Source organism: Lynx rufus, unplaced genomic scaffold (assembly GCF_022079265.1).
Source record: "Lynx rufus isolate CCGP_SWC_20201006 ecotype Redwood Valley unplaced genomic scaffold, mLynRuf1.p SCAF_11, whole genome shotgun sequence".
NCBI classification, from domain to species: Eukaryota; Metazoa; Chordata; class Mammalia; order Carnivora; family Felidae; genus Lynx; species Lynx rufus.
Window position 1 is genome coordinate 21,257,398 of NW_025814825.1, and position 14,816 is coordinate 21,272,213.

The following is a 14,816-nucleotide window of genomic DNA, read 5'->3' on the forward strand; positions in this document are numbered from 1 at the left end:
GAAAAATGACAGTGCCCTCCTGTATCAGGGAATTAATGCTGCCCTCGGTAATAGATACACGCTGAAATTTCAGCGAATTAAGTGAGGAAGCTTTATTTCTTGATGTGGATGAGGTAACTCTTCTGTGTCATTGGCTTTCAAACACGGGCTCGTGGATCAGGCTGCTTTTTTCTCACGATGCCACCATCTTGGATGAAATGGGTGGATGAGAGACAACGAGGAAAAGACATACCAGTTGCAAAAGCCACAGCCTGAGAGCGTACAAATCAGATCCCCTGACATTCATAGACTAGAATTCCTTCACATGGCCACATGGAGCTGAAGGGGAGCTGAGAAAAGTAGTCATCTGGTGGGTTCAGGGAAGGGAAATAGGGTGCCAGACAGCACGGCCGTTGTCATAGATTGTCATTCTGGTCCCTCACACATTGTGTTCTCCTCTTCATGTAAATACACTCACCATCTCCTTAACGGGGACACCCTCAAGTCGCAGGCAGTCACTGCATCCAGCCCAAAGTCCACAGTCTGCATGGATTCTGCATTAATCTCTAGAATGTCTGGATGTGGCTGAAAAGACATGTTACCTAAACAACCCCACCCCCACCCCCACCCCGTACGACACAGTGCACGGCAGTAGAGCAAGTCCACTATGGAAAAGAGGAGAATGTGAGCCTCACTCAGTCACTAGTTGATAGCATTCCTGAAGTCCTGCTAGTCAGGCACTGTGAAGTTCTCCTGTCCTGGCAGTGAGGGGACAGCCTTGAATGAGGGTAGGACTGTGCCCTAGAGGAGGCTCCTCCTTGTTCATTGTCCCCCTTGGCTTCATCTGAATGAGTGTTGAGGACCACGCCCTCCTTGGATCAGGATACCCTTTGAAATCTGCCTCCCATTCATTCATGGAGGTTGGGTACCCAAAGGTTGCTGAAGTCTTGAATAATCGAAGGCTTTTTTGTTTTAGTTCAGACTCAAAAACTTAGTAGGCTTCTGATCTGTTTGCTTCCATGTCCCAGGAACAACATCTAAAATTCTTTTCTAGACATATTTTGCAAGCTGACTGTAATTCTCTGCCTCTTTTTCCCTATACCTCTACTTGCAACCGAAGGGCATCTATCTTCAGGCTCTTTGAAAAGTAAGCGGGAAGGATTGCACTCTTCATGCGCTTGTGTTAGCCTGGCTCCTCCGAGGAGTTAGAGACAGGGATGGGGTTACACACACAAGGGAAAGGGGAAGAGTGCTGGAGGAGTGTGGGAGAGCCATCACCCTGCAGCACAAGTCTGACCCTGAGTGAAGGAGGCAGGGAAGGCAGATGAGGGGATGAGGTGTTCTAGGCAGCCATGCAGCCCAAGGGAAGCTTGTCCAGGCCACATGGAAGCTGCCCATCCGAAGGGTCTGGTGTCCCCTAGGAATGGGCCCACCATGCTGAGTCAAAGACTGGGGCCACCTCTGGGAAGCACGGCCATGGGCAAACACAAGAGCACAGGGACTGTACTGTTTGCTCAGTTATGCTGTCTGTAGTTGGATGTCTGCGGAGCACATTCTCATGGCCACCTGTACCTTAGGTCACTTTATTCACCTTAGAAGTTTTATTAGGCTCTGTCATGCAAAACTTAAAAAAAAAAAAAAATCCCATCTCTTGTAATTTGGGCCCTAGAAAGAGGTGGCTTTTCCAATCCTACAAAGTCCCAAATTTCTATATTCTCTCTATTCTCTTTCATTTTGATTTGCTAAGCACTCAATCCTTTCTTGAACTCCTTTCTTTCTCTTAACACCTTGCTGAACACAGCTGCTAGCAACCAACACCCGCTCTCAATGTTCTGTTTTCTAGCGTCTTCCTTAGAGTGGCAAGGTCAGAAGGTACGAGGGTCTGCCTTTCCAGTTGCAGCATCTGACAATTTGATCAAGTGTTTTGCCCTTGCATATCATGGATCTCTGGCCATCCATTCAGCCTGCTGCTGAATGCCAGCAACCTGCTAAGGCAATGGCATTACATAGTTTACATTTCTGTGTCAGCACTACCCCGCTTTGGGGACAGATTTGCATTTTAGTCACGGGAATCGATGGGGTCTGTTGCCGCCGGCAAACCAAGAAATCTCAGTGGCTTAAAACAACACGGGTTTATTTCTTCCTCACGTTACAGGCTGATGTGGGTCAGGGGCCTAGCGTCTTCATCTTGCAACACTATCTCCGTTCCCCGTTTCCAGCCAGTGGACGGGAGGGAGAGAGAGGAAGGACTGGTGCGCTGTCTGCTGAAGATCTCAGAGGGGCTCGGCCTCCAACACCAGTTCCAGCCTTGGGCACCGGCTTTGGCAGCTGTGATGCTCCCCAGAAGGGGCGGGAGGGAGAGAGGGAGGTGGCATTGCACTCGGGCCGGCCGGTATCTCTCTGGAATGCCTTTGTCGATGACACTGCTCTGTAGAGAGGTGTGAAGGTTGTGCTCCGTCGGCCAACCTAGCTCATCCCGTACTAATTGGGACTCAGACCTGTTTCTTCTTCCTTCCTGGTGCCTCCTTCTGCTGTGAGGCAGCGAGTGACAAGCACATCCAGTGGCTCCTGGGGGCAGATGGTGAAGTCTGGGTCTGGATCATGGGAGAAGGCCCTGGCGACAAGCCCTATGAAGAGATCTCTGAGGAGCTGATTGCGGAGAGGGCGCGGCTGCAGGCACAGAAGGAGGCCGAGGAGCTCTGGTGAGAGGTGCAGATGGGTACCGGGTCGGGTCTGAACACAGAGCCTACGGTGGGTCCAAGCCGCAGGACGCTAGGTTGTGGGTGGGAGGGGGGAGGTGCCAGGCAGCTGGCTGGCCGTTTTCTTAGCTCAGCTAAGATTAGGGGACCAAAGCACCAGTCTTCCATCAGGTAGGTCTGGTGGGTTCAAATCCCGGCTCCACCAGTTACTTGTAAGCTGATCTGGGGTCTCAGTTTTCACATCTGTGGTTCGGGCATAACAACACCCTTTCCGTCTGGACATAGATTGGATTCACTGCGATGGTACAGATGGCATGCTTTTCCTCTATTCCTCGTGGAGTTGTCCCTGGGACAGCAGAGGAGTTTGGGTTCACGTTTGTGGCTGCTTGTTCCTCTTCACCGTACCTGCCTTTCTCACACAAGGTGCATAGTTGAGCCCCCAGTGAGACTTGGAGTCAGACTTCTTTCATAAACAACTTTTAACTTTTATTTTTTCGGAAATCCATATGAAGTTGACTTCAACATTCCCCTACCCCCCCTATAAAATAAGTGACAATATTTTCTTTTATTTTTAAGTATTTATTTATTTATTCATTCATTCATTTACTTACTATATGTATGTATTTATTTTTGAGAGAGAGAGAGCACAAGCACAAGCGGGGGAGGGCAGAGAGAGAGAGGGTCAGAGGATCTGAAGCGGGCTCTGCGCACACAGCAGAGAGCCCGGGGTGGGGCTCGAACTCACGAACCGTGAGATCGTGCCCGGAGCCGAAAGCAGACGCTTGACCAACCGAGTCACCCAGGCTCCCCTTAATAACAATATTTTAGTTGTAAAATTGTAGCAACAACTCAACGCCCACCGCCTGAGATAATCACGGTGAGCATTTAGGCAGCACGTGCTTTATAAACTGCTTTATTCACACCTTGATAAATTGATTAATATAGATTCACAGTGTTATTTAAGACTACTATATAGTATCCTATTACATGAGAAACCCAATTTATTGGCCCTGTTGATGGACATTTAGGTTGTTCGCCGTTTGTTATGTTATAAAAATTCTCTGATGAACATCTTCTACCTACATCTTTGTAAACTTGAGTGAGATATAGGATTTCTGAGTCTTTTTTTTTTTTTTTTTTTATCCCTGGCTTCCTGACAATTCTGTTGATTGACACTCCCTTCCAGGAGGGTGACTGTTTCTCTCCAACTTGGCAACATTGAGTTTTGCTGACCTTAGATCGTTGTCATTCTGATGGACCCAGAAATATTGCTCATAGTTTTTATTTGAAGCTCTGTGGTTACGTGGTCCTTCAGTCTCCTGCATGAGCTTATATCTGCTGGTGTTTTATTGGAAGGAGACAGAAGGAGGCAGAAATCACCAAGAAGTTTCGGGATGCGCTGGCCAATGAGAAAGCCCGGATCCTGGCGGAGAAGTGGAAAGTGGAGACGGAAGACCGTAAGGCTGCCAAAGTCCTGGAGGAGCGCATCCATGAGGAATTCAAGGTGAGGCCGTGCGTGGAACGTGTGTGTGGCCACCTATGCGGGCTCCCAGGCTACTGGCGCCCACCTCTGGTTTGAGCATTGGTTGGCACTGAACAGAAATCTCACATGTCTGAGCAGGAAGGAATTTGACACAACAGTTGGGCCAAGTCACTTCTCACTGGACAGATGAGGAAACTGAGGGTTAGACAGAGGAAGAGATTTGCCAAGGACAAGTAGCTGGGGACCGAGCCAGGATCAGAACTCAGACCTTCTGCTTCCCAAATGAAGGGTCCTGCAAAGAGACCTAGAAAGTATTGAGTTTGTGGTCAGACCAGCCTGGCATCCAGTTCCAGTTCTACTGGTTCGTGCTGCATGACCTTGGGAAGCTGGCTGAACTTCTCTGAGCCTTCACTTTCTTGTTTATAATATTAGGGTAATAACAACACCCAACTTGAGATTTTTGGAGGATGTAAGGATATGAAAAATGCACATTTTCTGGCCCCGGACAGAAAATTGTTGGGAACCTTGAATACCTATTCATGCTGGGAAAGTTCAGTGCCAGTAAAGGAGATTTACTGCTCTAGTAAGAAGTTAAGATTACCTGAAAAAAATTTTTTTTCCTGGTCCCTATTTTACGTTTTTTCCCCCTACAGGAATAATACATTTTGGGGGTGAGGGTAGAAAACTCAAAAATACATATAAGTGAAAAGAAGAAAATAATAATCTGCTGAATCCTATTAATGATATTATTTTATAAATTGTATATTCATGGAATGTGTACATTTAAACATTTTAAAAGTATTTTTTCCTATAATGACTAGATAGAACAATGGCCCCTTAAGATCATTTATGTTGCAAATATTCTTCTCAGTGTTATTTTTTCTTAATTATGGTTATAGTGCTTTTGGACGTACAGAAGATTACAAGTTTTATTAGCCAACTATATCAATCTTTTTTTTTTAATGTTTATTTATTTTTGAGAGAGAGAGAGCACGAGTGGGGAAGGAGTAGAGAGAGAGGGAGACACAGAATCCGAAGCAGGCTCCAGGCTCTGAGCCGTCAGCACAGAGTCCGATGTGGGGCTCGAACTCACAAACTGCGAGATTGTGACCTGAGCCGAAGCCAGACGCTCAACTGACTGAGCCACCCAGGCGCCCCTATATCAATCTTTTAAAAATTATTGTTACATGCTAAGAAAGATCTGTGCCACTACAAGCTTATAAAACACGAATCTACGTTGTTTTCTATGTCTTTCATGATTTTATTTCTTTGCACTTAATTTCCCTCCACTTTAATTTTTTTCTTTTAAGGTTTGTTCATTTCTAAGAGACAGAGACAGAACGTGAGCGGGGGAGGGGCAGAGAGAGAGAGGGAGACAGAATCAGAAGCAGGCTCCAGGCTCTGAGCTGTCAGCACAGAGCCCGACACGGAGCTCGAACCCACAAACCTCGAGATCATGAGCTGAGCCAAAGTCAGACACTTAACCGGCTGAGCCACCCAGGTGCCCCAATTTCCCTCCCACCTTAGAGTGTGGTATGATATAGGGCTAGAACTTTGTTTTTCTTCCAAATAGTTAGCAAATTGTCCCATCATCATTTATTATATTATCTACCTTCTTTTAGTGCACTCGCTGCCTTGATTCTTCTTACCTACCTTTGGATCTCTTCATGGGTTCTTCTTCATTGATTACTCCTGAACCAGATTCACTTATTTAATTATTGTCACTTTTAAAATGAAGTTTAACATCTGCTATCAGGGAAGAACCTATCCTTGCTCTTCATTTTCAAAATGTCCTTGGCTAATTTTAGTCATTCTTGGCCCACTAGAGATACATCTGAATCATCATGTCGCCGTCCTCCTCCCCGAAACAACAAAAAAACACATGGTGATTTTCATTGGAATTACATCCGCATTAGAGTTGTATTTCTCATTCAGTCTTCTTTTTCAGGGTGTGGTGTCTTCTTCCTGTTACTCAAAGCTTCTTTTTGTCTTTGATAAAAATTTTTGAAACACCTCTCTATGCACCGTCCACCCAATCCCAAACATGCACAATAACTTATAAATACGCATGGTGCCTCCGTCTTTTGGAACTGGGCGAAGTTTATTGTTTTATTTAAATGCTCCACGTTTCTTTTCTACGTAAACCTTAGGTTGAATATTTTTTGTTGCTATCGTGAAGAAGATTGTTCTCATTACTTTAAAACCTATTGCAATTGCTGCTTATATATTTACATTGCTATTGATCTTATTTAATTTTCCCTTGCGTTATATACACATTTTTAGGAGATTCATTTACTCTCAAAACATACGATTTAAAAGCAATTTCAGACTTGCAGCAACATTGAGAGAAAAAAACAAATGTTCGTGTGTTCTTCCCTGAAATTCACCAGTTATTGATGCCTTGTCCAATTTTCATTCTCCTTCCTCCTCTTCCTCTATATCTGCATCTATCTATACGCAGACATATATATACACACACATATCTACGTATGTACATTTTTATTGCTACTGCTAAATTGTTTCGCTAAACAATTTGAACGGAAGCTGTAAGACATCATATCCTCCAGCCCAGGGGTTAGCAAACTATTTTCGGTAAAGGTGCAGATAGCTAATATTTTAGGCTTTGTCGGCCGCACCGTCTCTGTCACAACTCCTCAACCAGGCCATTGTAGCACAAACACGGCTATAGACAATATGTAAGCAAATGGGGGTGACTGTCCTTTAACAAGACTTTATTTTAAATAACAGGGGGCAGATCTGGGAGCCTTAGTCTGCTGACTTCTGATCACACACTATGTACTTCAGCGTGCCTCTCCCATGACTGAGTACCTTTGCCCCTGGGTAGCCAGGGCAATCCTGATCGCACCTGTTGAAATGAACAATAATTCCATGATAGTATCCATAATCCAGTCAATCCATAGTGGAGAGATGTTCAGTTTGTATCGTTGGATTTTGCTTTTGGTTGTTCAAGTCTGCTGGGGAAGAAAACCAATACTTTCTGTGTATCTCTAACAGCAAGAATCACATGTTCTAGTCTCTGGCCCCCCTCCTTCCCAGAGGTGGGCTGAGTCCCAGATACTGGGAGGGTGGCTCCTTGGAGCTGGGGTCCTGGGGTTCATTTATTTCACAAGGAGATTCCAGAGGGAATGAGTTCTCAGAGATTTTCGGGTTGAACTTCTCCTTGAGAACTTCAGTGAGAGAGAGAGAGATGATACGTTGTGGGGTGCTCTGTGTGGACGTTCATGGAGGGCTCAGTAAAGCCATGAGGTTCACTAAGGAACCCAAACGCAGACTTTTGGTGTTATTTCCAAAGAAGGCCATGGTAATTATATGTTTGTTTTTGTTTTAAGAATTCACTTGCTGAATGTGAATGTTTACACGTCAGTACTCACATTCTGATTCTGATTTGGCATATCTGCATTTTGAAAAGCCTCAGACTTGCAGGTTGTATCTGTGAGGCCCTGGTGGGGCTCATCAGGGCAATGTCTGACAGGAACACCAGCACATGGACTCTGGAGTGGGAAGGGCCAGGTTTATGAACTAGGATATTTCCTGTCAGAGCTGTCTGTAAGCGAGCTACCCTTGTATTGTGATGAGATCTTCATTGCAGGAACCGCTTACCATGGGCTGAAATGGTATCTGAAAAGTTTCTGTGGAGGATTAAATATGGCCGGTGGCAAGTTCTTTGCCATGTCTCTCTTTGAGACTGCTCTTCCCTTGAGTCTGCCCTGGCCTTGTGACTAGCTTTGATCGGTAGAGTGCAGTAGAAATGACTCTGTGTAACATTTGGGGACAGGATACAGGAGATTTGTAGCTTCGGCCCCTCTTGCGATGCTTACTTTTGGAAGCTGCCCCCATGAGAAGCCCTATGACCTTAGCCCATCACTCTGTAAGGAAACCCAGGCAAGCCAGGCAGAGAGAAAGGGGCTGTGTGGGGGAGCACTGAGTCACCAGACACGTGAGTGGAATCTTCTTGGTTCTTCCAGTGAATGACCCCAACCAAATGATTGGCCTCGGATGCCTCGGATTAACCTATGGAACCACAGGCAAATAAGATTGTTGTTGTTTTAAGCCATTATGTTTTCTGGTAGTTTGTTACTTGGTAATAGACAAGCGGATCAGTTTCGCCAAAGGGATTTCCGCACTGGATTAGAGATTGGCTTAGATAATTTTTATCGTGTCTTTCAACAACCAAGACTCTAACCTGACGTGAGGCTCGCATGCAGGCATACGCCAACAACGTTCGTTTAATTTCATACATTTTTCCCCCTTTCCCTGAGAACCTGAGTGCAGGTTGTTTGGGGGAAGTGATGGTGGTAGTTATAAACTCCCTCCTCTCCTCAAGCGTAGCGGGTGCCAGGGGAGAGAGAGAGATAACTCTGGGAGTAACCTTCAGCCCCCACCACGCCTGGGGGACTATGATGGAGCTCAATGGAGCACCTGTACGTGTCAGGGTGTGAGCAGAGATGGGAAATGGACAGGAGATATGTGGAATCCTGAATGGTCTGCTGGTGGGAGAGGAAAAAGTGATGGGGGAAGCCAGACCGGGATCTGGCAAGGTAGGCTGTGGAGCCCTTGGGTGCTACCACAAAGAGGCAGACAGTTCCCTGCGGGCAGAGCGGAGCTGTGAGGATCTCGAAGCAGAGGGACATGGCCAGATCAAGTTCAGTGAGAATAACTGGTGGTGATGGTTATGATTCAAGTGCTGAAGGCATGGCGAGAGGGAGAGGCCAGTGGTCCAAGTGGGAACTGCTGAGTGTGACTATGGTGAGATTCAGGGGGATGGACACAGAGAAACGGAGGTGAAATCGGCAAGGCTTGGCATCAGTTAAATGCCGGGATGGGGGGAACCCAAAGAGCAAAGACATCAGAGCCCCAGGCTGAGGAGTAGGGACAGGGTGCCACCCTGTTGCTATGGAGATCTGGGAAGGCAGAGTAGGCTTGGGGGAAGAGAATGTGCTTGGGCTGGCTGGGCCAATGTAGTTCTCTAGAAGGGGAACTTGGGGTGGGGGCTGGAAGAGAGGGGAGACACTGGATGGGAAGCCTGCTGGTGGAGGGGGGCTGGCTGGGCTCACTTCCGGCTACCGGTGTGGAGGATGCAGGCAGGTTCTTGAAATCCTCCTGCTTATAGGACAGATAATAGCGAACATTCCTTTGAGAAAATGGGGAGGAAAAAAATCCCAGAATCTTGTGTCAGGTTAAAGAGGGAACTTCAAAATAGAAGATACAGACAGCTGGAAACCTGTTTTTAAAAACCATTCTGTTGTGGCTGGCACCATTGGAATGCAATTTACAATGCATATGAAAATGTTCCTTTAGTAAAAAAGGGGATCAGGAGGCCAGATATAATTTGCATATTTTCTCTGCTTTCTTAACTCATAAAACTGCTTTTGGCTGCTTCTGTCTCTGCTTAAGACCGCAGAACACGGACAATAAGGCTCCTTCTCTCTCACTCTTAGTCTCCCTCCCCTCCCGCCTCCTGCCAGGGTTCCTGATAAGGAACAGGCACGGGTTGATAGAGTTAGGCTGCCCTTTAATTTTTTTTTTCCATTTTCTATTCAAGGCCACTCACGCTCTTTGTTTTTTCTTTCTCCTTTAAGGTTGTAGTTCATTTTGGCCCTTCGTGACATCTTGTATGACTACAGAAACTATCCCCACCTTACTTCCAAAAGGATTATATAAATGGTGGGGACACTTTCCACTTTTCAATTTTCTCTAGAAAATTGTAGACTTTATCTGAGTTTCTCTTGGACAAGGCTGGCATCAACAGGACAACATGATATAGTTTATGCTTCGCCTTTCAACAATCATCACAAGCCCTGTCTTACCTTCACTTGTTCACTTGCTCCTCCAGTCAGTGTTTATGGAGCACCTGCTATCTGCCAGGCTCTGTGCTGGGGGCTGTCGATGGGGGAATAAATGATACAGGCCTGGCCCTGCCCTTTTGGTGTACCTCATCTCGAAAAGCATGATGGTATTATTTGGGCCAGATGAACAACTAAAGGGTTTGGGACAGCCCTCCCGCCCCTGGAATGTGCCACTTTGGCATGTGGACTATTTTGAGCTGAAGGCAATTGAGACCCTGAGGTCTCAGGAGAAACTATCGTCCCTCCCTCCAACCACATAGAAGAATCTCAGTGGGGGCTGTTTTCCAGAATGAGGGTTATTAACAGTGATAAATTTTATCTGAGTGACCCATCTGTATGGCAGGGCAGACATCTAATTGCCAAACAGCTGCTCATCTCTTTATCACCCTGTGAGGTGCATTCTTTTCTTTTGAAGTCCCAGACCCCTATCGCCTCTCCTAAGCTCAGGATGACACAGATCCCTCATTTTGCCTGATGGTCTTTGGAATTTCCCTATCTCTGTGCTTTCCTTGTATATCTGTTTATTAAATCTGATTTTCTCCTGTTAATCTGTCTCACGTCAGTCTGATTCTTAGTGCCGCAGGAAGGATCCTTGAAGGGGACAGGACTGCTTGCTCCCCAACACAACAAAAGCGACTATGCCTTCCAGAAAAGCATCTGTCTCGGTGACATTTTCCATCGGGGTGGGGCGGACCCGGGCCTCTGGGGGCTCCTGTGGTGTGCTGTTACTGATGGGTTATCAGAAGGGGGATTGAATAAGCCGGACGGCTCAGAGGGCTTTGGGCCTGCCAGAAAAAGGCATCCATTCCTAATGTGGAAGGGAGTGTTTTCATAGTCGCCTTTTGGCTGCCTTGGCCTGTGGCTGCTAAATTTAAAGATAGACTTTTCACTGGGGCTCATGGAGGAGCCGAAGGATTCTGAAAGCAGCCCCAAACAGGGAGAGCTTTTCAGACAATTTCAGCTGTGAGGGGTGAGTCATTTCAGCAAGACCCTGGAGGGAAGGATGCAGTGCTCTTTATCTGTAGGTGCAAAATGTTTCCTTTTGTTGTCCCCATCCCTGTAAGAAGCTTGTCTTTGTCACAGTAAGTGGCCAGTTATTTTCCTTGGAGATGGAGGCTGTTTTCCGACTCCCAGTCTGTTGTTCATTCGTGGGTGCGGAGGATTGAGTGAACAGTGGCACTGCCGTTTATTTATGTATTTATTTATTTGCTGGTAATTATCACCCCCCCCTTTACTGAGCTACAATGTACAAAGAAAAATTGTATATATTTGAGATGTGCAATGTTTTGGTGTATGCATACATTGTGAAATGATTACCATAATCAAGAAAATGAACGCGTCTCTCACCTTACCTGGTTACCGTTTTCGTGTGTGGTGAGAACACTTAACATCTGCTCTCTTAGCAGATTTCAAGTATACAGTATAGTATTAACTATAGGTACCATGCTGTACATTGTATTTCCAGAATTTATTCATCCTGCATCACTGAAACTTTGTAGCTTTTCACCAAACACAATCTAGTGTCTGTTGACCAATGAATGGATAAAATGTGATATATATACATAATGTATATGTGTACATATATATGTGTATGTAATGTGTGTGTATATATATATATATATATAATATGATGGAATATTATTCAGTCTTAATAAAGAAGGAAACCCTGCCATTTGTGACAACATGGATGAACTTGGAGGACGTCAGGCCAAGCATCAGTCATGACCCTTCTCTGGGGTGCAGTCTCTTTGTTATGGGCCTCATATGTTGACGGCCTAACTTCCACCATCACAGAATGTAAGTGTATGTAGAGGTAAGGTCTTTAGAAAGGTCATAGGTTAAGACGAGGTCTTCAGGGTGGGCCCTAATCCAGTATGACTGGTGCCCTTATAAGAAGAGGAAATTTGGACACAGACATGTGTGCCCACAGAAGACAGGGCATGTGAGACACAGGGAGAAGATGGTCCATCTAGAAGGCAAGGAGAGAAGCCTCAGAAGAAAACAGCCCTGCCCACGCCTTGATCTCGGACGAATGGGTGTTCTAATTGATGAGTTATGGCCTCTGTAGCTCATAAGTGTCTGTTTAAGCCTCCTGGTTTGTAGTACTTCGCTATGGGAGCCCAAGCAAGCCAATACACTCCTTGTCTGTATCAGAAAGTAGGACCAGGAGGCTGAAGCCCCTCTGACTCTGACAGGTCTTGGCTGACTGTATTTTCCCTAAGACCTGCTCCCGCCTGGAAGACCTGACGTGGGCAGGTGCTGGATCTGAAGTGTCTGGGTGGACGCCATTTTGGCTGACGCTCTGTGTGTTGGGTGATGTGACCTCCTTGGTCAGAGGTGGGGGGGCCCTGTGGGGGCACAGGAAACCTGCTGTGTACACTGTAATGCTGTGCCCACGTGGGGCTGATTTTTGCTCTGCTGACATGCTGGTGATTGCCGAAGGGGAGTTTTTTTCACGGCTTTGAGCTAAAACCCCGCTTGTTCTGCTTTGGAGCCAGGCCGACTTTGGTTCCAGATTTGTATCCATCACCAACTCTTGACTCTAGCATTTCTCACCTGAGGCTATTTCCCTCCTGACCCCACACTCCCCTCCACCTGTTGATCCCTGTCTCTGCTTGTCTGCAGATGTCCTTAAAGGGCTGCCTGCGGTCATTCCACTCCCTCCCCTCAGTCGCCTGGATGGCTGCCTTCCCCTCCCCTTACCTTGGCCGCTTTCGCTCTCCCATCACATCCTGTGGCCACCACCCGCCTTCCCTTGTCGCTTCTCTGTCCTTATCTTCTGCGCTGTCTCGATGTCTCTGGGCCTGCAGCTCAGTTTACCACTCCCTTTTACTTGAAATGTTCTCTTCTATTGGCTTCTCCAACAGACATCGCCCCTTCTGGATTTTTAGCTTATCTGTTGGCCTTCCTTCTCAGCCTCCTTTCCTGGCTCCAGCTCTTTCTCTCAAGTTTTAAATGGTGGAGTGGCCCAAGACACTCTGGTTGTTCTCTCTCCCTCTCTTTTTGACTGTTATTATTGAAGTGTAATTGATGTACAGTGTTAGTTTCAGGTGTGCAACATACTGATTTGACCATTGTATGCATTACGCAACGCTCACCTCGATAAGCGTGGTCACCATCCGTCACCATGCAACATTATTACGGTTTTATTGACTATATTCCCTACGCTGTACTTTCATCTCTGTGATTTATCTCTGGTTGTTTTCTTTTGATCTGCATTCTTTCTCTCAGGGATAGCATTAGGTCCTGTGGCTGAGACACTTCATCCCTCTGCAGATGGCTTCTCAGCCAATATCTTCAGCTGAACTTGCCCTGGAGCCCAGGCACACGCATCCTGCTGCTAACGGCAGGCCTCTGGGGACGTCAGATGGCTTCTCGAACTCATCAAAGATAGCATTTTCACTTTTCTTCTTTCAAACAAGGTAGATGATTCCGTACTCAAACATGGCAAACCCATTTGCAATGCTGGCCCTATTGTGTGTGTGGTTTTTCTCTGCCCGGAAATTTCTTTTCCCCAGTACTTACTTACCAATATTCTTCCTTATTGTTCGGTTATCAGATCACATTGTCCCTCCTAGGAGGGCTTCTGGTCACACAGCCTAAAGTAGCTTCCTAAATTCTGTCACTTACCCTGTTTTAATTCTTTGCACACTGTTTATTATTCTCTGGCATTTCCTGATTTTTATTTGTCTGGTGTGTTTCATGCACTGGAAGGTGAGCTCTGAGGGTGGGGCCTGTGTGCGTCATGCCCATGGCTGTGTCCCCAGAGCCCACAGCCCGATGCCGGCCTGAGCCTCTAGGTGCTTTGTGTTTGGTGAGTGACTACATGAAGCCACTTGCCTTCTTTAGCCCTAATTCCCAACTCTTGAGAGTGGCTCATTCGGAAGTGGAAATTTTATTCTTTAGGATTAAAAAATGGATTTGAATTAGTGGAAAAACCTTAATCTATACCATTTCAGAAGAAACAAAAAACTTTGTCTTTATTAAATGAGGGATTAAAACTCAGTTATCTTTTTTTTTCTTTCTCTTGTTGATCCATTAAAATAGTAGCAAAGGACCGAGAAAGTTCTAAAGCACAAGGAGATAGAAGACGAGAAGAGAGAACAGATGAGAAAATATTCACCAGAGTTTGGTTGCCGGGAGGGGGAAGTGGGGAGGGGTTCAGTGGGGCGCCTGCAGGAAGAGGGTGAGTAGGTGAGCTGTATTGGTCTGGTCCAGACGGGCTCAGGACCCGGAGGCACCAGGGACTATGGCGAGGGGAGCTCAGACTGGCTCAGTTTCTCTGTGGTGTGGCTGGACCCCCATGTCCCCATTTTCATCCATTTCTTCCAGGCTGCTACATCCCTCCCTCCAAGCGGAAGGAGATGGGGCGCTGGCAGGGGTCCAGAGCTCAGTGTGTCAGGCAGAGTGGAGAGAGCAGGCCCGGGGCAGATGGGAAACGGTAAAGGTCTGAACACGTGCAGTGGGACCTGCAGCCAGGGTTCCCCTAGGATGCACAGGGCCGCAGGTATTTCTGCATGGTGTCTTTGTTTATAATAAATTATTAACTTGAGCCACATAAAATCAGCCTGTTAGCTCTGTTCTGGTGACCTAATCGCATGCGATCCTGTGATGAAAATATGGTGCTGCGGGCACCTGGGTGGCTCAGTCAATTAAGTGTCCAACTCTTGATTTTGGCTAAAGTCATGATCTCACAGTTCGCGGGATCAAGCCCCACATCCGGCTCTGTACTGACAGTGCAGAGCCTGCTTGGAATTCTCCTCTCTCTCTGCCCCTCCTTCTCTCTTA

At 46.5% G+C, this 14,816-nt stretch overlaps 1 protein-coding gene across 1 annotated transcript in view; it reads left to right on the forward strand.

The window, feature by feature from the left end:
* Positions 1–2,489: 2,489 nt before the first annotated feature.
* Positions 2,490–14,816, forward strand: part of SH2D4B (SH2 domain containing 4B) — a 62,565-nt gene continuing 50,238 nt past the window's right edge. The window contains exons 1-2 of the mRNA XM_047073061.1: positions 2,490–2,681; positions 4,035–4,182. Of these exons, the coding sequence (XP_046929017.1) occupies positions 2,581–2,681; positions 4,035–4,182 (249 nt within the window). The 5' untranslated portion in view covers positions 2,490–2,580. The remainder of the gene's footprint in view (positions 2,682–4,034; positions 4,183–14,816) is intronic.